Source organism: Aulonocara stuartgranti, assembly GCF_965226115.1.
Source record: "Aulonocara stuartgranti genome assembly, chromosome: 12".
Taxonomy (NCBI): Eukaryota; Metazoa; Chordata; class Actinopteri; order Cichliformes; family Cichlidae; genus Aulonocara; species Aulonocara stuartgranti.
In genome coordinates this window covers 30,538,585-30,563,095 of record NC_138948.1, presented here as the reverse complement: position 1 = coordinate 30,563,095, position 24,511 = coordinate 30,538,585, and the positions used below count along the sequence as shown (strand labels likewise).

Genomic DNA, 24,511 nt, shown 5'->3' with positions numbered 1-24,511 from the left:
GGAAAAAAAACCTATTGGACAGAGACAGCTTCTTGCAAGATGGCGAGAGAGCTTGTCTTCATTGTTGTTCGACTCGTGTCAATGTCCAGAAAGCATGGGCCATGGATCGTCTGTGGAGACACAGGTAACAACACATTGTTCACTTAAATTATATAAGAAATTCACTATAAATGGCAACAACAGTTATCTAATTTGAAGTTTTCCACTCAAATTCAGTAAGCCGCTGGAGGAAAGTTGTGACATGAGGGTTAATGTGAACAACCTTTCGCTTCACAGTGGTCCCAGTCTTTCTGCTTGTCCCAACCTTGGAGGTACATTTTGTTCCCTCTTCAGGATTTATCCTTACAAAAAAACCTTAAAACATGCCATAATAAATAGCAACATACAGTAAGTTGAGATTTGAAATAAGTTGAGTTACTTAGGGATAATTTACTCATCATCTATCACTATTAGCTAACTGTTCAAACATACCTCTGAATTAGTTCCAATGTTGCATACACTGACTCCTGGTATTCCAGGTTCAATACATAGAATGAACCAAAGAAGACTGACATCGCATCAGCAAAGGTGTTCTCTCTGTCAAGCTCAACAATTACACGCCCCTCTGCACTCACCATCCAGCAGGTGGCAGTCATTAAATTTTGTCCTTAAATGCATAGGGGCAACATTGTCATTATGCAACATAAAATAATTTCAATACTTCACTTCTTCACACTGTCTAGATAGTCGTAAAGCAAATAGCTACGTACAGTTAATTATCAGTGACCTTATGTACATAAGTCCGTTTTAACATATTATAATTGCACATAATTGGGAATTATTCTGCACATTAAACACACCTAACAAAGACTCAGCCCAATTAAATTACCGGAGATGAATCAACTGTATGATTATTTTGGAGTTTATAGTTTGTGCTGCTGTTGAACTTTACAGTATTGACTTCAGTATTTCTGCTGTTAATGTAGCTAGACTACCATGTTGATCAGTAATATGTAATGTGAAATTTGATATTGTTACTTAGCTGGATTCACTGAGACACATGTCCAACAACCTTGGTTTATAAAGGAAATTACAGAAATTTGAGCTAACAAAACAGAGACTGGATACCTGTGTCCATGAAAAGCTTCTGTGCCAAACAGAATTTGTAATATGGTCTAATCAGTTCTATTTAAAAAATGACTTAGGGGTGATTGGCAGGTTGCTCTCTGATTCAAGAGACATCCTGGTAGTTTCCTGCCAGAAAAAGGACCAGGACATTTTATGTAACAAAAAAAAAAAAAAAACAGGACAGCAAGCAACAGCATTAAACCTAGAGCTGTATGAAAAAAGTTTACATCTGCTAAGACAAAGAGGGAGTCTTCGTCTTCCTTGTCATACTTCACCATGAGAAGTATGGCTGCTATGCCAACCTTGTTGTTGGTCAAAACTCCCTCACTTTCTATCTGCTGGATGAGTGTCCTTATAACAAGTTTCTATTTGAGCTTCTGGCTGGAGAAATAGTTAATAATCCTTCTGCCTTTGGTTATGAGGGCCTGACCTAAGCGCTCACTGATATCGATGCCTGTGAGTTTGTAAAAGTGGTTCGAAAGACCTTTCCCAGTAAACAAGAATAGCCACTGCTCCTGAATTTCAGCTACTGAAGGTGAGAGACAACTGTTGATAAGCTGAAATATATGTGAGGCACATGAAGTCATCCACATCAGGTCTCTCCACAGCTCCAGGGCCTTGTGAATTAAAAATTGTAAACAAGATGTGTTTCTTTTCCTCTAAAGAAGCTGGCGTTTCCCCTTCAGGAAGTTCAACTGGCTGCCAATTAATAAAACCATAGCTATCAACAAGGCATCTCACTTTTTTAGGTGGGGTTGCATTACTGTTGGGACTGCAATCTTCCTCATTCCTGGTTCTCTTTGTTTGACGAAGTCTATGTGTTGCATTATCTTGATTAACATGTTCAACTCTAGATTTGATGCTTCTTAGTAGTGAATAATGTCCACAACCCAGTCTTTCTCCCTTTTCAGTAAAATCTGCAAATGTTTGAGGGTATCTGTTTACAATGATTTTAGCAACTTCTTCACAAGATGCACATTTAGGGTTTCTGCAGTGAACTTGCATGGCCTCCACAACAATTCTAACCATACTTCTCCTGTCCTCTGGATGACCTCTGTCTCCTCTTGTGATTTCATGCAACAGTTGGAGTGGAAATCATTCCCAAGGAATCTGTAAGTGTGAGACCCAAGAGCTGGAGTAATGGTTGTACATAGTGGTGGACGTGGAGGAGGAGGGGTGAGGTGGATGGCTTGATGTTTCAGCTGATGCAGCAGGGCAAATGTCATTGTGACTTATTTTGGGGGCACATACAAGATCAACAATGTCTCTAAGTTTAAGGCATAACTGCCAAACCTCACTATCCACAGGACGTTTTATCTTTTCACCAATGTACAGAGGCAGAAGTCGTAGAAGACACCAGTTCTGTGCTGCTGAACCCCCCAGCCTCTGCCCTGTTTTCACCTCACATGGCTTACTTAAAGCATCACTTCCTACATGTTTGAACTGTACAATTGCTCTGTTTATCTGGTTGTATGTGAAATGCCCTTCCACTTGCACAAGGGTATCAATATATAGTGACAAGTGACTGGAAACCACTCCTTCAAATAAATAATGGCACAAACATGGAGGTAACCCAGAGCACACATGGGAATACTTCAGTGAATTAAACATGGAGTCAAATTTAATGCCATTCACAACCAAGTGGACACTTGTAGAGAGGACCTCAACACTGTCCTTATACTTATCAGCTATTCTTTTTTGTCCAAGTGATAGTAGATCACTGATAAAACTTTCCCTGTCAATTAAGCAGTATCTGCAAAAATGTTTGCTGCAGCTGAAATTCTCAGTGAAACCACCTATGCAGTGGGAGCCCAGATTGTCTCCTAAGATGGCTATCAAAGCTATCTTCATTATGGTTCCATCCTCTACCAGAACCCCTGTCTCTTCCATATCTTTAAGGTCTGCAATAAGACTTCAAAACTTTGTTATGGCCAAAAGTTTTGAAGTCAGTGTCCCTGCAAAGCAGAACAAGTTGCATTGCATCAACAGAGGACTGGTTGTGTAGTAAGATCTCACCTAGAGTCCTTTACACTGCCAGGATTTTATGTTTCTTTTTGCCAGACCCTAATGGATTAACCACTTCAAATGCATCTTGGTAGAGAATGAGTGAAAGAAATGATGGATAGTGCTGTAAAAGTGCATTATCCTTGACATTTTGACTGTCTGAGACATCCTCTAAAACCATGTCTGGTGATCGGCGCAGTTTTGACTGTTTGTACTGTTCTCGTATTGTGGGTTGTCTCAAGAGAGACTTCAGTGTTTCTTTAATTGGCACATACTGAAAATAACGCTGTTTGCCTGTACTGTCAGATCCTAAAAAAATTTGAGTGGGTTCCACATAACTGAAATTTTCTTTGAAAAATGTCTTCCTTCTTTTGTCAGATTTCAACACACCTTTTGTACAGTGTTAAGAGATTATTCTGTGAAAGTTCTTGAATGATTTCACCAGTTTCTTGTTGGCTTGACTGCTGAACTGTCTGCTTATGTTTTCGAGAAATATGGCTGGAAAATGATGTTCGGACACTGAAGTATTTAGAGCAGCCTTCAAATGGACATAATACTTCATTGATGTGAAATCTGAGATGGGCACAAAGACCTGTGAAGTTTTGTGCAGCATACCCACATCCAGGAACTTGACAGCTGAGGTAATCAGTGAAATGTTCTGAACCTGGCAGGACAGTTCTCAGTTCCACAGGAAAACCTATAGTTAGCTACATGTTTGTGGCTTTTAACATGCAAACTGAACAATATAAATTTCCGTGCACGGAAGCCACAAAATTTACAAGTAAACTTAGTTGCAAAAACTTCAATGACAAATTACCTATCCAAAATGACATATGCAATGCAAAAAAAACAACAACCCCAAAAACAAAATAAGAGTATAGGAATCAATTCCCAGTTTTTAAATTATCAAAATTATTCACAAAAGGCTTCAATGAACACAAAATCTGTGCCGACAAAAAGCCCAGTAAAGACAAGTGAGCAGTGCACAAAAATGAAAAGATATTCGAGCTCGACGATTGACTGACTTTAGCCTGACTTAGTTAGCACCCCGCACCGTACAGGTAGTACAAGCACACCTGAAAACACTGACCATTTACCAGCTTTAAGCATTTGGGCGCAACCCCATTAGTTCGCCGATTCACCTGTTGCAAACGTCCATGTTTCTATCAAGTCTCATAAATTCATCGGCAACTATTACTAACTAGTCTTTTGAGTCTCCACATTCATAGATATTGAAATTTTGTCTTAGCATTTGATTGAAAATAACCTGGCACTGTAGCGGAAAAGTCAAAACAAACAGTAATAAGAACACATTTCTGACTTCTCTCGAATAAGTGAAAAAACACTTACCTTCAGACTGATTAGCTGGTTCCAATTCAACTTTAATGTGTCCCATGTCAGTCAGTTTTAGGGGAAAAGTGTTAAGTTTAGATGTTTCATTTACTTTTGAGATACTCCCGCATTAATTGGATGAGAAATTTGGAGTCTAGCAGAGTTGTCACAAATAGTATAAAATCTTCAGATATAATCCAATCAACCGTGCATTTAACCTGACTGAACTCCATCCAGTTACCTCTGACTACTTCTAAGTTGCACATCTTAACGGTCCGTAAATTGTCTCTGTTGTTCTTCCACCATCTCATCATCAATCTGTGCTGCAGCAAACTGGGACTGTGGCACAGAATAGTTGATGGACATGTTGTTCTCCTGCTTTGCAGCTTTGTTTGAGTCTGAATCGCGTCTTAAACGGGTACAACTAAGAAAAGCAGATCAATATTTTCTTCTTGTTGTTATTTAATGATGGTTGGCAACCGGCGAAAGGAGCATTAACCGCCTCGATCACTATCTTCTATCCGCCATTGTTGTTTTGAAAGTGAATACCCGACGTGTGCGCCATACATCACATTGTACGTCAGGTAAAGGTGTGTTGTCGGCTATGGCTCTCCCATTGAGATGTGTAACAAGTGCTTCACACACCTGTCGCATAAAACGCCTTAAAAATGTAACAGTCGCTTTAAAAACACAACCCAACGCGCTAAACATGAACAAACAAAAACACCCGTGTTACATTATCATGTATATCCAGGACATCTCTTCTGAACCAAGACAAAGTGGTGCTACAAAGGAATTATTTCTATAGGAGAGTGCATTTAATAGCAGTCTGGCCTGCCACAAAATGCACCACTAAAAATACAGTTTCTGCTTGTCCCAGCATTTATTAAATTTAAGAGTGAAGTTGTAGGACTGATGCTGGTTAATGGTGTAGGTTTGTGGATGTGACACCTGAACTTGTGTAAAATGACGACCACAGCATATTCTTTTCAGTGAACTTTTGGTTAGTTCACTGTAGCTAGGCAGAGGTGTCTTAAAAGTACCACCTTGTGCAGAAAAAAATGAAGTTCCAGTATAAGAAAGAATAAGAAGAGAAAAAAGCTACACCCTGCTAAATGAAGTAACTTTTAAACATTACTCTAAATGTAACATATAGAAAGGAAAAGTATACGTTACCTAGTAAGTATACTACTAATGCTTCTTGGGACTATATTGGCCCCCGTTTTAGTACCGGTATATAGAAGTATACTTGAAATTAGCTTTTAGATGTACTTTTTGTTCACTATAAATGTACTAGCATAATGTCCTTTCCAGTCTATAAGAGTATACTTAAAATATACTGTACTCTAACACAATACTAAACTTCCAAGTATACTGTTAATTTACTTTTTAGTTCATATTTGGCTTACTTCTGATTGAAACATAGTAATTAGAATAGAATAGAATAGAATTCAACTTTATTGTCATTGCACATGCACAGGTACAGGGCAACGAAATGCAGTTTGCATCCATCCAGAAGCGCTTTAGCCATGATATAGATATATTACAATATATATTAGCAATAATATAGATATGTAAGTATATTACAGAAATGGTGATCTTAGTCCGGAGGCTCCTGTAGCGCCTCCCAGAGGGCAGGAGGGTGAAGAGTCCATGTGATGGGTGACTGGGGTCTTTGATGATTTTCCCAGCCCTTTTCAGACACCGCTTCCTGTAGATGTCTTTTATGGCAGGAAGTGGTGCTCCGGCGATGCGCTGGGCAGTTTTCACGACCCTCTGCAATGCCTTCCGGCGCGAGGCAGAGCAGTTCCCGTACCAGACTGTTATACAGTTGGTCAGGATGCTCTCGATGGTGCAGCGATAGAAGTTCACCAGGATGTCTGAGGACAGGTGGTTCTTCCTCAGAGTCCTCAAGAAGAAGAGGCGCTGGTGAGCCTTCTTGACCAGCTTGGAGCAGTTGGTCGTCCAGATGAGATCCTCGGAGATGTGGACTCCCAGGAACTTGAAGCTGCTCACACGCTCCACAGCCGTCCCCTTAACCCTTTAGAGCCGATCGGAGCGGGAATGCTCTGTTATGCGTAACTATTTTTAAATCCCAGTAGCACTGCAACCACGTAAGCTAGCGCAAAAATTTTTTTTGCATATGAAACTGGAGGAGTTGTACTTACATCTGATGCCATCAGCTTGTCCTAGGTCACGGTTTCCTTCCACATAAAGCTTTGCAAAAACTGCATAAAAAGCGCTTGCAGGAACAAAAACATAATATTCCAGAAACACGCTTTACCGATCTGATCAGCTGTTCAAAACACTTCCTACGTTGGAATAGACGTCAGCGCGAACTTTTGCATTTCCGCCATTACCTGCCCGAAACCGGAAGTGACGTCATTTTTCGCGGAAATGTAGTCTTTTTTGCGATCAGGGCCTCAGGGCCTATACTGCTCTTTTTAAAAGTTATCTTTGACTTTATGACTTTCTGTGTCGTTTCTGGGATTCTTAGGACTCATATTGCACTGCTGGAAATAGTTTATTTTGATGCATATGCTGCTTTTTTGCAAATTTGCAGTATAATATTTATTTTCATTTTTCCTGCACTGTATAAAAATTGGTGTATTTCAAAAATAAAACTATGAAGACACTCAAAATAAATTTCCTGTGGTGGGAAACTATTTTGTGCAACTTTTTTGTATTTACAGTTTTGAGGGATAAGACTCTTAAATTTCTCTAACTACAAATATATGTTAAAAAATCAAAAACGATTTTCAATTTTTTTGTAGTTTATTGCACTTTTTTGCAATTTATGTAATTACTATGCACTTAATGAATACATATTATTAAAATCTGGGCTATAATGGTTGTATTGATGTATAGCAACTTGAAATGCTCCCAAAAATGGCTCCACAGCATGTAAAAATATAATATAAGCTCTGGCGGACTTGGTTCTATGGTAGGTCTTAAAGGGTTAATGTGGATGGGTGGATGTGGGTCAGCATTCCTCCTGTAGTCCACGATGAGCTCCTTGGTCTTCTCGGTGTTAAGCAGCAGGTTGTTTGTGTCGCACCACTCAGCCAGACGATCCACCTCCTCCCTGTAGGCGGCCTCATCGTTGTCACTGATGAGGCCAATCACCGTGGTGTCATCTGCAAACTTAATGATGGTGTTGGAACCATCAGCAGGTCTGCAGTAGTGGGTGAAGAGGGAGTAGAGGAAAGGGCTCATCACACAGCCTTGTGGTACACCGGTGTTCATTGTGATTTTAGGTGAGCAGTGGTTATCCAGCCGGACATGTTGGGGGCGGTTGGTCAGGAAGTCATTTGCAGATGAGGGAACTGATGCCCAGGTCTGTCAGTTTCCTGATGAGTTGTGAGGGGTGGATTGTATTGAACGCTGAACTGAAGTCTATAAACAGCATTCTGGCGTAGGTGTTGTTGTTGTCCAGGTGTGAGAGGACAGAGTGCAGTGCGATGGAGACTGCATCCTCTGTGCTCCTGTTCTGGCGGTATGCAAATTGGTGGGGGTCCAGGGTGGGGGGGAGAAAGGATTTGAAGTGTGCTAGGACCAGCTGCTCTAAGCACTTAGTGATGATGGGGGTGAGTGCTACTGGGCGGTAGTCATTGAGGCTAGATGGGTTGGAGTTTTTGGGTATCGGGACGATGGAGGTGAAACATATTTTTCACATGTAACAAATCAATCAATTCCCCAGACAGTCAGATGATAGTTCCAACTATCAGAAGGCTTCCTTTGCAGAGAACTACACTCATAGTTCAAGTACCAGAATTATATTGTAAACAGGTGAGAAAATGATTTTAGAGTTGAGGTTTATTAACCATTAACCCTTTTCACTCACGGTTTAAACAATTATTTTCATTCCACTTTGTTCAAAAGGTAAAAGACAAATTCTTGTTTAAAACATCAATTATTTGTTTCATAGTTGTTTTAATTTTACAGTTAAAGCACTACAATGCATGCTGGTGTCACGATCCTGGGTCTTAGGACCCAGTGTTTTGAGTTTTAGTTCATCTTAATGTGTATAGTATGTTAAGCTCATTAGGCCTCCTATGTTCATTTGCTTATTAGTTCCCCCTTGTGTTTCCAACCCATGTTAAGTCTCCCCTGCTCTTCATGTGTTTCATGTCTGTGTCTTACATTGTCAAGTTCCGGTTATCATGTCTGCGTCTCATTATGTTTCCTATTTTATTTGGAAGAGATCCTGTGCTTTTATATCATGGTTTATGTTTTGAGTCCTTTGATGTACTGTTTCTTGTTTCCCTGGATCTCAGATATTTATGGTTATCTTAGGTTTAGCTCTTTGGCTTTGTTATATGGCTTCCCTGTGTTCCATGTTATGTCCACTGTGATGTTTTGTACCACGTTTCAGGTTCCTATGTTCTGTCTCCCCAGTTGCTGTTAAGTTTGCGTGTTTTAGAATTCAGTCAGTGTGTTTCCTGTTTTACTTTGAAGGTCCATGCCTCATGTGAGTGTTTCTAGCTTTGCTTGTCTCGTCAGTCCTGATTTCTCACAGCTGTGCCCTCCTTCTGTGTCTCATTCCCTCGTTATCCCTCTGTGTATTTAAACCCTGTGTTTCTCTTTGTCAGTGTCGTAGTCTCCCTCATGCTGTGTGTGATTCTCCCCGTGGTTCCTGGTATACTTTATGTTTAGCTTTCCCAGTTTAGTTTAGTACTGTTTTTGTGTTTCACCCTTTGCCAGCATTAAAGCTGTGTTTTTGAGTTTACGTTTTGTCTCCGTGAGTTTGCGTTTGGGTCCTCTCCTGCCTGCCACACAGTCGAATCATGACAGCTGGGTATTTCATTGTACTTCTTAGTATACTTCAGGTATACTTCAAATACTCTACATACTACCGTACATAGTATACTACAAGCACTACTATACTACAAGTATAGACAATTTTTTTTATACTTTTCTGTATACTTCGAACTGGACTTAAAGTATGCTTAAATGTAATGTGGTCTAAAATCTATAAAAGTACATAGAAAGTGAACTAAAAGTATACTTCCTTGTTTTCAAGTTTACTTATAATATACTTGATATTCTTTTTTTGTAAGGGTGAGACTGGTTGTTTGATACAAAGTGGACTGTAATTATGTTTCACATTGTTTGAATAAACAAATAAATGTATTAATATATGAGGTTCAATTCAAGAAATTCCATTTTAGTGTAGCTGCAACTTAGTCCTTAAGTTAAAAATGATGCTGCATATTGTAGTTTACATGTCATAATACTCTCACAATGAATTGCATTTTATGGTAATACACTCGGAATGAGGATTTAAGTAATTACTCTTAGATCTACAGTAAAAAACACCAGAAATCCAGATGGTGTAATAGTATAATCTCAGTAACATCACCAATTAATACATTTGCTGTATTTTACAGCTGTTTCCATGAGTACAGTGAGTTACCATAAAAATAATGTAATCTCATGGAATTTTCCCACAATGACATGCAAATTACAGTACTAAACTGCTAACATCCTTTAGAGTTTTTTACTGTTGATTTTGCAGTACAAAGCTATGGAAATTACTGCAAAGGCTAACAGTGTACTTTGTTTTAGAGCTGCTTGTTGGTTAAAAATTGATTTGTGAAGAAATTCATGAAGACATTACTTGTTCAGGTGAAAAAATGCTTGGCTTCTCGAGCTCTGACTCTCTCAGTCTGGCTACCATGTGGGAACCCCCCCCCCCAAAAAAAAAAACCAAAAACGAAAAGCTTGTTCTTAATTTCTTCAGTCAGTGATGAGTAAAATGTGCTAGCTTTGTGGGGAATTATTTTTTTGTATAGAGAAATAAACTGGTTTCAGTGTAAATCATCTAAATTAGTGACACTCTATTTCCTTGTAGCTTGCGGGTTATTTGTTTTAAGGTGCACGTTTCTGAGTTATGCCAGGGAATCGTGCATCTCTGAGGAGCTATGGTATCCAGGATCAAGCATAAATGATTACATAGATATCAGTATATGTGTGTGGTATCAGTTATCAATGTTGTGCCACAGTTTTCCATTTTGGACTTTGTGTTATGCACTACCTACACCAGTAAGACTCAACAATAAAACCACTGACAGCATAAATGAATGCATTGATCTGGTGGGAAACTTCGGCTCCTGACATTCATATGAACACTTTGTCATGCACTCCTCACTTAAACATACGGAGAATTTTTCCCCTTTTTCTCTTCTTGTGCTTGAGGTATAATTGCATGTATGCTTAGTATCGTAATGTGTATGAGTAAAGGATAAACATAAAAATGTTGCCTTTCAGGGTTGTGTTGGGAAACTGCAGGACTGGTTTGCCAAAAACTACCTAAGCACAGCGGCAGGAGTGGTCTCCATGTTTATCTTACAGGTACAGTTTCTCCCCATTACAGCTGCCAGTTAGGAATGCAGCAGGTGTTGTCCACTAGTGGAAACCTTAACATCCATCAGATCAGCGATTCGTCTAGGGTTGGGGTTGTTTTATTTATTATTTTTATTTTTAGGGTAAACTCAAACATTTTCTGGCTAATGAGATTTTAACAGAATATTGTCAACTTTTTTTCTCTGCTCTTCTTCTCTTTTTTTTTACAGTTTCTTTGCATGTCTATCACCCTCCCTCTCTTTTGCTGCTTTGCTGTACGTGGACAGGGTTACTGAAAAAGGTCCAGAGGAACTCTACCTGCAATTCACAGATACTTTCCACATGTCAAGACGATGCTTTTCCCTATCTCAGCTTTTTATTAATCTGTTCCGAACACCAAAAAATCCGCTGCTATTTCCATCTGTCAAAAAGGGAGCTAGCTGATTATCGCCATTAAGAATGTCATATGAGGTGACAGATCATTAAATGTGATACGGAGACATGTAATTGGATAAAAAGTGATGACATGATTGTGTTAGCACTATTCCAACCCTGTAGGATGTCAAGACATTTTCTCCCTGTGAGTGCTGGGTGTTCACCACTTCCTTGTATGTTAGACTTGAGATAGACTAAAACCATAGCAAAAGGACTCAAAATCTTGTAGGTAGTGTAGTGGTTTTTAGTACTGACATTTCACCCCCTCTTCTGTAAGAATTAGCCAACACCACCTGTCTTAGAAATGTCCTGCTTCTCTTCTAATTAAAGTCCTGGCTAACGTCACATCCTGGTGTTTTTAAAGTGAATCTGAGCATCTTCCATCTTCTACTGTTATCAGCTCAGTTTGGTAGACTGTCTAAAACCAGCATGTAGGCTTGTTTAGCCTCTTAACATCCGCCAGGTCATCAGTGAGTTGACTAGTATTAGCCACATGCTAATTAGGAATATTTTTGTGAGCTAGACAATGTTACTTTTCAAATGAAGTCACATACTTTTAGGCATTACAGTTTTTCTGATAAAAGCTTACCCCTCACCCCTAACACTAACCTTTGGTTGCCAGTGACAAAGTGGATGTAAATGAGGTTAAGAACTAGCATGATGTTGTAATGAGGTCGAAACTCTCAGTTGACTGCAGCAATGTTCTTAAGGTAGTGCCATTAAGATCAAATTATGTATAACCTGGTGTGCTGTGGTAATAAAGAAATCACAGTTGTCTCAGTTTTAAGTTGTGAAGTGTTTTAATTTTTTATGATTTCTTTATTTAATCACGTTTATGTGTTTTCTGGTTTAGCTGATCCAGCTGATTTATCCTGTGAATTCCCCAGTAGTTCTTGAAAAGAGGGGCATTTAAACTTGTGTATGGTCCCTTAATGTGTTTAATAAAATAATATATATGCTGATTGTGATTTATGGTGGGTTTTTTGTGTGTCCGTTTGTCTTATCTGCCAGTACACTTTCTAAGAGATGAGTCAGAATGCAAGCCCAACCCACAGATCTCTGGTATTTTTAGGATGTTCTTGTTTGGTAGGGCCCAACTATTGGCCCCAAATTATCTTAAAGACCTCATGGGTACCATATCATCCCATTAGAGCACTTTGCTTTTAGACAGCTGGGTTACTTGTTGCTCCTAGAGTATTTAAGTATTTAGTATTTGCTCACAGGGGGTCATATGATTGCTGGGGTTTTCTCTGTTTTCTTTGTTGTAAGGTCTTTAACTTACAATATAAATCGCCTTGAGGCAACTGTTGTTGTAATTTGGCACTATGTAAATTAAGTTGAATTCCCAGAGCTTCTTTTCTCATTACATCCGTCATACTCCACTAACAAATAACAAAACAATCAAACAAAACAAGAAAAACACTACAATACTCCAAAAACACATTTGCGTACCTCCAGATTTTCTTTCTCTCTCTTTCGCTCTTTTTTTTAATTTAATTTTTTACGTATCTGTCACCCTTAAATGTTTTTTTGTCTTTCTTATTATGTATTTTTGTGCTGGCTTTGAGCAACTGTCTGAGAGCAACTTTTTAGCCCTGAAAACAACTAAATACAGCTTACAGTTAAACTGCTAAAAGTGACATGGGAGTAGTTTCCTGCTACTTTCGGCTGCTCCCTTATCACAAGGGGTCACCAATGAGAGCAGTGCCACATGTCTGATTTGGGAGATCCCCTTCCTGATGTAATCCCAAAGGCAAGTTGTCTTGTCTTGTTGCTGGAGTCTTGAAGAGTACCATCGCAAAGTAAAAAAAAAAAAGGCAAAACCACTCATCACCCTTTAAGGGTAAGTATATGGGACCTTTAAAATATGATGATCATTTAGAGTATTATGTAGGATTAGGAAGAAGTAGGTATCTCTGAATTGTGAACCGGCACTGCATGAAATAAAGAAATGTATTTATAGATAGCGGTAGTGCAACGGGCATCAATCTGGATCACTGTGTCTGTCTTTTGACTTACATGGCAGGTATTAATGTAATGCCTGTGGCCATGTGGAAGCTTTGATAATGAAGGTGATGTTTATTAAAAAGCATCTCTGTGGCAGCAGAACCACACAGGATGCTTGCGTTTGCGCTGAAGATTTATCAGTCTGGCATGGCGAGAAATGCATGTTAACAACATCCTCCTGTGGTGTGATATTTGTCCTGATTGATGTCTCCAACAATTTTTCCTGAGATGTTTTTATGATCGCTGTCTTCTTTCAGCTTCAGGCATCCTTTGAGTGTGTTGTTGTGGAGTGGCATATTTAACCCTTTAAGACCTATAGAACCAAGTTCGCCAGAGCTTATATTATATTTTTACATGCTGTGGAGCCATTTTTGGGAGCATTTCAAGTTGATATACATCAATACAATCATTATAGCCCAAATTTTAATAATATGTCTGCATTAAGTGCATAGTAATTACATAAATTGCAAAAAAGTGCAATAAACTACAAAAAAAATTTAAATAGTTTTTTTAATGATGTTTTTTTTAACATATATTTCTATTTAGACAAATTTAAGAGGTTTATCCCTCAAAGCTGTAAATACAAAAAGTTGCACAAAATAGTTTCCCACCACAGGAAATTTATTTTGAGTGTCTTCATAGTTTTATTTTTGAAATACACCAATTTTTATATACTGCAGGAAAAACAAAAATAAATATTATAATGCAAATTTGCAAAAAAACCCAGCATATGCATCAAAATAAACTATTTCCAGCAGTGCAATTTGAGTCCTAAGCATCCCAGAAACGACACAGAAAGTCATAAAGTCAAACATAACTTTTAAAAACACCCGTATAGGCTCATAAGGCCCTGATAGTAAAAAACTACATTTCCGCAAAATGACGTCACTTCCAGTTTCGGGCAGGACATGGAGGACATGCAATAGTTCGTGCTGATGGACGTAGGATGTGTTACAAACAGCTGATCGGATCAGTGTTTCTGGAATATTATGTTTTTGTTGCTGCAAGTGCTTTTTATGCAGTTTTTGCAAAGCTATATGTGGAAGGAAACTGTGAGCTAGGACAACCTGGTGGCATAAGATGTAAGTACCACTCCTCCTGGTTTCATATGCAAAAAAAATTATTGCGCTAGCTTACGTGGTTGCAGTGCTACCCAGATTTAAAAATAGTTATGCAAAACAGAGCGTGCCCGCTCCCACCGGCTTTTAAAGGGTTAATATCTAATAGGTTTGCTGCACTTATCACTTATATTTTTTAATTAGCTGGAACAAAGAAAGTTTGAGAGAAATTGTGTCAAATTAAGTGTTCTATCATGTACTGCACCACCATGTTCACTGGCCCACATAGCAAAATTGGTATGGCCCGGATCAGGCCCACACAATGTGCTTACCCATATGGAAAAGATATATATAAATCTTATAAGGTTTGTATCTGTCTTGTGTGAAACTTGTATGAAAAGCATACAAGAGTAAAAACAGATATAAGATCCCTTAAAAAATTATATAATGAAACTTTTATGTTTTGGATACTTACTAAAACAATATACTGTATGAAAGTAATGTGAAAGTGGCCACTTTCATGAGTAAATCATGTAAGCCTTATATGATTTACTCATGAAAGTGGCCACTTTCATGAGTTAAGTCATATAAGTTTTTACTATTTCTTTTCCATATGGGTACACATGGCCCACATACCGCAAAGAATGACGGCCCTTTAGTGGCCCACACATGGGCCAGCACAAGGCCAGTTGCATACACACTGGTGGTCCTGTGCTGGCCCATGTGTGGATTACCTCTGGCAAACCTGATCTGAGCCACCAAAGGGCCGTCAATCTTTGCGGTATGTGGGCCATCTGTAGGTGGTGTGCAGCCACGGGCCAGTTGTAGACACACTGCTGGCCCTGTGCTGGCCCAGAACAGTTTTACCTCTGGCCCCAGATGTCAGCCTAATGTATACCTTAATCAAGCCATGCAATAACAACATGTGCCAGAACATGCAAAACAGTGCAACAGTAACAATGCCATTAACTCTGTTCAGACAGTGAATGGACTGATTCTTATATGGCGCTTTTCTAATCTCCCAGATTACTCAAAGTGCTCTATACAACATGCCACCCAATCACACAATTTCGCTTAACTGAGGGCATTCATACACATTCATACTCTTGACATGCAGACTGGAGGAGGCAGGGATCTAACCACTAACCTTCCGATCCGTTTGTAACCTGCTTTACCACCTGAGCTACAGCCTCCCACTGGCAAAGATGAGTAAACCCTCACTAGGTTTTGGATAAAGTACACTCACAAACCTGTCAAACCTGCATTTGAGACATTGGCTACCATAGCAGTATAGTATTGCAACATGGCATTTGGGTCTTCTAACTAAAATAGGAAAATAGGAACATAAATAGTGCCATTATTGCCAGACGTGGCCCACATCTGGTTGACATACACCCTGCCATGACACCAGTCAGTCAGAAGTGCCAGCTTGATGCCAGATCCGGGCTAGACCTGTTTTCCATGAGCCTGGGCCCCATAACCCAAACCATAATCGGGCCAGATATTGCATGCCAACGCATAAACAGTGGCATCATTGCCAGACCTGGCACACATCTGGTTGACATACACTCTGCCAAAACACCAGTCAGTCAGAAGTGGCAACTTGATGCAGGATCGGGACCAGACCTGTTTTCTGTGGATCTGGGCCACATAAACCAAACCACAATCGAGCCAAATATGGCATGCCATCACATAGTGCCATCTATGCCAGACCTGGCCCATATCTGGATGACATACGTCTTATCATGCCAGAAGTCAGCTAGCAGTGCTGACTTGATACCAGATCCGGGCCAGACCTGTGGGGGTTGGTTTTGTAATGTGCAGGCCAGGGACTGTGTTCAATGATTACAGAGTTAAAGCACAGGATGAGCTGCATTTGCAGAAAGATTTGGACCAAAACCAATCCATCTTAGTTGCTTTGTCTTATTAGACATTATGAGACAGCTCTATAGCAATACTTGTCCTAAATACATGTTGCAAATATAGACTGTATATAAAAGATGCACAAACACACTGTTAGTTCACCCACTGATTTCTAGACTGATCATTTTGAAACTTTAGCATTAGCATATTGGCGGCCCATGTTGAATGAGGAGTAACTTTGGAGTAGAGAGTGGTCAGATAACACTAGCATGGTTATCTATTTAGGTTCTCAGTCATCCAGGCCGTGGTAGCCTTGCATGCTCGGTTAGCAATCTGTATCCATAAAATGTACAGGAACAGGTAACATAACTATGTCCCTTTGATACAATTATGAAAACTGCAAAATGTCCAATAATGCCCAACCTGTTTTTGTACCAACTGGGTTATTTTAACATGGGAGGTTATAGGGATGGTCTTCGTTTTAGAAACAACCTCAAGTGTCCATGATAAGATCAAAATGAACCAAGCAAGACAAATTAGCATAATTAGCCACAATCAGGAAAAAAGTGCAGATAGGGAAACATAGACGTGATGGGAGTTTATGTGATTTATAACGCATGCTTCTTTGGTGTTCTTTTTGGAGAGAAGATGAACAAACTTAAATTATACGTTTTCAGTAAGTTTTCAAAATGTATGAAATGGTTGAAGGTTCAAGTTAACATGGCGCCATAGACCTTCGTGTGTTCAGTGGACCAGACAGACAAATGGTGCCACTCCCAGGTGAATAAAGTTTTTACATTATGGTACAAACAAGACATGACTGTGATTGGTTAAAAAGTTGGGGAAGAGCCTTGGCTCTCCCGCATTTGGCACTTGGTTTGACTCCTGGCTCATCTTACATTCAAGTCCAGTTGGGCATTTCCGTGTGAAGAGAAAAAGGGGAAAAAACTCCTCCCTACTTAGTCAAAGGAGCTTGCAAAGAAAAGCGTCTGGACTTCTTTAAGTTGCTTGAAGACGTTTCACCTCTCACCCGAGAAGCTTCTTCAGTTCTAAGGTCAAATGGTGGGGAGTCCTAGATTTAAACCCAGTGGGAGTATCCCCCCACAGAGGGACAAAAGGACCCCCTGATGATCAGCCAGGGTTTCGGGTGAGCTCATTGTGAAACCTGGCCCCACCTTATCATGTGAATTCCTGAGGTCAGATGGCCCAGGATGTGAGTGGGCGTTTCACAATGAGCTCACCCGAAACCCTGGCTGACTGGGACCCACACCCATTTTCACACCTTGGCTCAGGCGATTGGAGGATCATCAGGGGGTTCTAAGCCATTTATCAACAACAGCACAAATAAAAGGAAACTGCATGAATCCAGTCTTGATGACTGTTATGTGACCCCATTAAAAAATCCCTTTGATCCAAAGGCTTTGTCCCCTGACCTCGGGTGTTTTGTGGACTACTGCAGCACTCCTCTGAGACATTAATCAACATTAAATTCTGAACTGACAGATAAGACATAAGATGTGAGCTCTCAGCTGCCCTCAAAGGATGCAAAGTATGGGTCTTCCACAGATCAAGGAGGCAAAAAAGAGACCAAAGCACAAAACTTGATGTGTGAGAGGATGCTCTTAAACCCCTCACCAACATTTGACTACAATGGACATCTTGTTATCCACATTGTATCCCTTTAAGATTTTTGGAAGATGAAGACAGCTACAGTACAAAAATCAAAGTTGCCAAATATTTCAAGATGGACTATTTCCCATTGCTGGACTCACTGTGAAAGATCTGGACCCCACACAGCATTCAGGTGACCACAAAAATGTTCCTTTGTGGTTTGGCACCATGATCTTTTCCTGACACTCAGCTTGCAGCTGACTCCATACTTCACACTCTCTCGTCTCAGGTCCCTGGAATCAGGAAAAGGAAGAAGACGTCGTTAGCACCTGCCCAATCAGCCTTCCTGGCAGAGCACCTTGGCTCCACTGCAACACCGCTCCGCTGCAGCGGAGCCAGAGACCACACCCCTGCCACAGATTTAGACCTCACAAGTTAACTGATAACTTGCCTTTCTATTTTCCGTTCATCCCACAGACTCTCCGGAGCTGAGGGAGGAGGGCGATGCATTCTATCTATCCTGCTAGGAGATCAAACAGAACAGGATTACACTGACTGACTCCCAGAAAAAGAAGAAACTCCTAAAGGAAAAGCAAGAGAGCTCTGAAGAGCATTGTAGTACACAGCAGGTATCGTTAAATAAAAAGGAAAGCAACAGGATGATGTAATTGCCACTGATTAGTTGGCAAAATGTCATATGACATTAGCCTGAAATGTTGGAGTGTTTCAAATCTGCAACTCATTCAGCTTTTAATGACAGAAAAGTCATCTTATCAAAATTCCAAATACTACACACAATGTTTCTGTTAGCAGTTCTATTGTGAAAGAATTGTTCAGTTGTTTTTCTTAAATAATCAAAAGAACCAGATTTTAAAATTCATGATCATTACCACAGAGTAGAGATTACGATAAATACAAACACTGTGATGTGTGTGTTTCACTACTCCCTCTCTCTTTTTTTTCTCCTTGCCTTTCCCTGTATCTACAGGTGCCCGGAAACTCCTGCTGGGAAGGTCTCTGCTGAAGTAGCTCACTGTATATACCGTAATACAGATTTAAAGTTGGTTGTGTCAACAAACAGGTACAATAGGAAAATATTTATGCATTTGTAGAGCAGTTTTAAAGTACAAAAAGTGCATTTTCTATTGTGAAAGAATCAGCTGCTTTTGATAGAAAACCAGTGTAGTGCATAAAACTCTTACTTGACTTCATCACTGCCTGAATGACATGACAATAAACGTATTTTAAAATTACTTTTCTCTGTTTGTTCAATCAAGTATACTTTTTATGTATGGTTTTTACTTACCTTCACTTCAGCATTGTTACTTACACAGGATACTTTCACTTGTATCTACTTGTAAAATATTATATTGGTTCTATTGTGAGATATATACACATTTCTGCAAATACAAAATTGAAATAATCTTCTATATGAATTTGCCCCAAAAAACCACAAGGTGGGAGCATCAGAAAATGGCTCAGCCACTTGAGGTAGACGAACATGTGTTACAATGTTTCTTTCATACTTGAATATAGCCATAATTTGTAAATTATGTCATATACAATGCAGTGAATTTATCAGAGAATGTATCTCTTTATTCATTTATTTAAGCTGGATAAAATAAAGTGGGATCAGCAGGCTCCATTTCCACAGGAAGCTGAGATGTATGCAGTAAAGAGGCGTGTTCTCTGCTGCGGTCAACTGGGGAGCAGCCTCGGAGCTGGGGGAGCTGGGGGAAACCAACAGACTGACTACACTGATTAAGAAGGTTGGCTCTGTGACTGGCTGTAGACTCAACACTTTTAAAGCTGTGATGTGGAGGAGGTCACTGAGCAAACTGTTACCCTTCATGGATAATTGTGACTATCCTATGCTTCACTTACTTGATAGGCAGCAGAGCAGTTTATACGGACAGACAAAAAATCCTTTATACCTCTTGCTGTTCCCCTCTGGCATGTTCTCTGTATTTAAAATGTTCATTGCCATTAAAAGATATACCATATTTATCTATCATTCTATGAGACAGTGAGAGAGATGACACAGAGAGCAATGAGATTTAAAAAACAAAAAACTATATATATATATATATATATATATATATTAGGGGTGCAACGATATTCGTATCGATATTGAACCGTTCGATACAGTGCTTTCGGTTCGGTACGCATATGTATCGAACAATACAACATTTGTAATTTATTTTATCAATTTTCCTTCTGACGATGCTGTCTGTGTTGAGCGCTCAGTGAATCTGTGTTCGACTACTCCGCCTAGGCTGCACTGTCGAGCGCAGATCCACTGAGCGCTCAACACAGACAGCATAGTCAGAGGGAAGAGCGCAGGGCAAGCTAGCGAGACAGAAGTTAAGCTCTCCTTGCAACAGGCAAATTGAACGTCATTCAGATCTGGCGTTTGGAATTATTTTGGTTTTCATGTGACGTATGACCCTGAAGGTAAGCGAGTCATGGACTAAAGTAAAACAGTATGTTGGATGTGCCATGCAATGCTCAATTACATTGGTGTGAACTAGTGTGTTAGCGCAGTTAGCTCGTTAACGTGTTGGCCGTCTAGCCCCATGCACGGAGTGATCGGCGGTAGCTCGTTAACGGAGATTTGCCGTGTTGTGGCGTTAAGGTAATTTCAACGAGATTAACCTGAAAGCACTAGCGGGAACACAACGAATATGACTGCACATTTACGCCGACATCATCGTAGTGCAAAGACAAGTGGAAGCAGACAAAAAAAAAGCAAGCATGCTACTAACTTTAGCCGAGTCATTTAGACAGCTGTTAGCACATGATTCTCCTTATGCTGCTGAGAATATAGCCCAGAAGAAGCGGATAGTATAGCTTTTATTTTGGAAAGAGACATTTCTCTGTAATAAACTCTCTTTTCCAAAGATGAGTGATTCCTCAATCAGATACAGGGCTTGCAATATCGCTAGCCCGACGTCCTGGAGCTAGCGATTTTTTCAGTCGGGCTACCAAAATCTATCTCTGCCCTGCCCGTCGGGCTATTGTAGGAAAAATATATGTCAATGCTTTTGCATTCTTTCGGAAATGTAGCTGGGTAATTATGTCATTGGCATCGGTGAGCCACTGTCAATATGTGACATATTGAAGTCGCGTTTGAATTTGCGCTTGTTTTTTTGCTTTCACTTTGCAATCGTGCGAACTGTGTATAGAGAGCGACAGCACTGATCTGTGAGTGATGATAATTTGTGCACCAATTCCTCTGACATCGTCTTATTAATCGTTAGCTTACTATGCAAACATGACAAGTGAAATCTCCCGCAGCAAGCTTAAACATGTGAGAGGTTGATCGTGCAGAGAATCGCTGAGCTTATGTGAGTGAGTGTGTAAAAGCATTTCAGTTCTGCTGAGCCAAATAAGACAGGTCAGGGTGAAGAAGTGACAGCCAAAGAAAAGCTTACCACAAAACGGAGAAGTTATGACAAATCAGACTACGAGGCAAAAAGAAAGTGCAGCTTTATGGTTTCATGGACAAAAGAATTTCTGTGGCTGCAATATGATGAGCTAAATAACCAGGGCTGCACATAAGTGGTCCGCAGGTGCGCATTCGCTGTCAAAATAAAAAACACGCACAAGGGTTAGGGTTAAATTCAAAAACTGTACTTTTGAGTTAAAATATATATTTATAATTTTAATAAATGACAAATTAAAAATGCATGAACATTTTTTTGTATCGAAAAAATATCGAACCGTGACACCAAAGTATCGAACCGAACCGAACCGTGAATTTTGTGTATCGTTGCACCCCTAATATATATATATATATTTAAAAAATCCCTGAATATAGAATAATAATTATAGTAAATGAAATGGTGACTTGTTATGTCTACCCTTTAGGTAATTTGAGATAAGGTGTCTAAAATAGTATAGCCAGTAGGCTTAATTAAAGTTACAGTTAGAGCTTTGCATTCAGAAATAAACAGTTTAATCCAAAACCTGATAACATATAAACCCTTGGTCCTGAGATTTTAAAGTTTTGACATTATCTTTTTGTCTCTCAGCTTGTTGGTTGGAGCTAAGCTGCTAGGTTTTCTAAGCTGAATCTATAAACCATAGAGGTGCAGGGTAAAGCCAAAACTGACGCTCTAACTTCTTGAACAGTGTGTGGCCATATTATTTGTCAGATAATACCATAAAAAATGCTCTAACATGCACCAACAGCACAAATCCTGTCAAGCGGTCTAGCTCAGTGACTCTAATTAGTGAAGTAAAGCCAAGGAGACGACTACCAGCTATAGCTTTAATTGACAGGTGTGCTGACAAACCTGTTAATTAAAGCATCCACTACCCAAACTGCAAGGCTTACCACTATCAAAATAGAGGAAAAATATATAAAGAAAATTACCTGCACACAGTTGTTACTCTAGCCTCAGAGAGCAAAACAAGTTTTAGTAAAACAGCAATAAAGAGTGCAGTTTCAGTGCATGCACAGTCACATGCAGTTTCACACATAAACTGCAAGCAGCTATCCAGCACATTCAGTGTTAATAATAATAATAATAATAATAATAATAATGGATTGCATTTGTATAGCACTTTTCGGGACCCTCAAAGCGCTGTACAATTCCACTATTCATTCACTCTCACATTCACACACTGGTGGAGGAAGCTACAGTTTCAGCCACAGCTGCCCTGGGGCAGACTGACAGAAGCGAGGCTGCCATATCACACCATCGGCCCCTCTGGCCAACATCAGTAGGCGGTAGGTGAAGTATCTTGCCCAAGGACACAACAACCGAGACTGTCCGAGCCGGGGCTCGAACTGGCAACCTTCTGGTTACAAGACGAACTGCCAACTCTTTGAGCCTAACACCCTTTTAACTACAGGATGACACAAGAAAGCCAGATATGTAGCACTGCAGCTATCCACCCAACACACGCCACCTCCCCTTGGGAAATGAATGATATTCTATCTGGGCTAGTGGCCTGCATCATTCTGTTGGCAAATGGTGGTTTCACCTCTATCATCACACTCTTCTTCCTCCTCCAGGTTTCTCTGGGCTTCTGTGCCATCATATGTCATCTACAACGTAAAACAAAGCAGGTCACTCAGGTAAGTAGGTCATCGCACAGCTGAAGTTGCGAATCCCTCCGGCTTCAGCACATGGCTATGTACTGCGCATGTTGCTACTCTGCCAACTGCTCCCCAAAGACATCAGACATGTGGAGACAAGGCACGTTTCTCTGCTGGAGACTCAATGTGCCAAGTGACCTGCTCATTTTCCACCCGCGTCAGCTCCTGCCTTAATTGAATAAGAGGAATTCAATTTTTTCCTCTCTGTTTGTCTACTTTCTTTACAGCATAGTTTGTACTTGGTGGCAACAACAAACACATTCATTTTAGCTCTTTAGCTATGAACTGCAACCAGCGACATTAATCTTTCATGTATGGAGGAGTAGCTCTCGAGAAAGCTGCGTTCTCCCTGTTCTGAACAGCCTGTTTTTAATGTTCAAAATCTGTTTGCTTGCTTTTTTTTCTGGTCTGGTGCACTGGTAAGGTGCACATTTACCAATTACCTGCATGTCAGTGTATTAGCAAATATCTGTAAACTGTAGTACTTACATAGCAGAGAAATATGGGCACAAGAATAGTTTTCACCACAAACAACTGCATCCCTATGGTTATGCCAGGTTGCCAACTCTTTTAATTATAATGCTTTTGGTGTCTGAAACATTTAGTCTCAGAGCCACAGCATCCATCCATTGAAGTAGAGGGAGCCTCAACCAGGCCTGTGGTTTGATTCCGAGCTCTTTGCACGTCGAAGATACTTGGCAAGATACTGACCCCCTGAGTTACCACAATGTGGACATCACTGTGTGTGTGCATGTGAATGCTTAATAAAAAGTGCTCAAGGTTTTGAATGTGCGTGTGAAAGAGATTTGAGTACTCAGTTACAGTAGAAAAGGACTGTTTAGGTCCTGGTCCATATTCTCACAGTGCTCAAGAAGTTCAAACAACTATTTTCAAAGAGATGAGTTTAGCATCAGCAGTAAGGCCCAGTATAAGGTGAGTAAGGATTATTTTGCACTGCTTTATGCAAAGCTAAGAATAAAGATATGAAGGTATGTAAATGTGCAGAATGGGTTACATTTTAAGAACAAGTCCCCCTTCCCTAAAGAAATATACTCATATGCTTTTGGAACCCGAATTTCCCAGAGGAACCCACCCGAGGGATTAATAAAGTTTTATCTTATCTTATCTTATCTCTTATCTTATCTTATATGGAGAGAGAGAGACAGACAATTTTTCCAACCTTTCCTTTTTGAGATTGCACACTAGTTGAGCCAGAATAATTATACACATGCACCTGCTGCAGGTCTTCTTTTCTCTATGGCCTGCAATTAAATCCTGCTGAACAAGATTAAACACTGTGGTGATGCCTCTATGGACTCACATGGTTCTTTTTCTTTATGGAGGTGTGTAGCCAGTGGTGAGAGTTAATAACATGGTCTTAACCACATGAACTAAATAAGGTTCCTGAGCACACACTTTGTTAACATATACACTGACCAGGACAGAGAAATAAAGTGCAATCCACTCAGTTTGACAGATTAAACTGATTAATAGACTAGTACTGACTTCAATTGACATAACACCTAAATGTTTACCTCTTCTATATCCCCTTTTGTAATAATATTAGCATGTTTGAGCACTAGCTCACAATACGAGTTGTATAGCATGGAATAGGCTAATATTTTTTTCAATATTTAAAACA

At 39.9% G+C, this 24,511-nt stretch overlaps 1 protein-coding gene across 4 annotated transcripts in view; it reads left to right on the top strand.

Annotated features, from left to right (window-relative positions):
* The window catches only part of LOC309719091 (tetraspanin-4-like), a 28,461-nt gene extending 10,143 nt beyond the window's left edge, over positions 1-18,318 (top strand). For 3 of the 4 annotated variants that reach the window (XM_082554954.1, XM_082554955.1, XM_082554956.1), the window contains 2 exons: positions 10,714-10,797; positions 11,019-12,253. In XM_082554954.1, the coding sequence (XP_082411080.1) occupies positions 10,714-10,797; positions 11,019-11,084 (150 nt within the window). In that variant the 3' untranslated portion in view covers positions 11,085-12,253. Of the gene's footprint in view, positions 1-10,713; positions 10,798-11,018; positions 12,254-18,239 lie in introns of those variants that run through there. The other variant, XM_082554957.1, reaches the window with a different exon arrangement.
* The last annotated feature ends 6,193 nt before the right edge of the window (positions 18,319-24,511 follow it).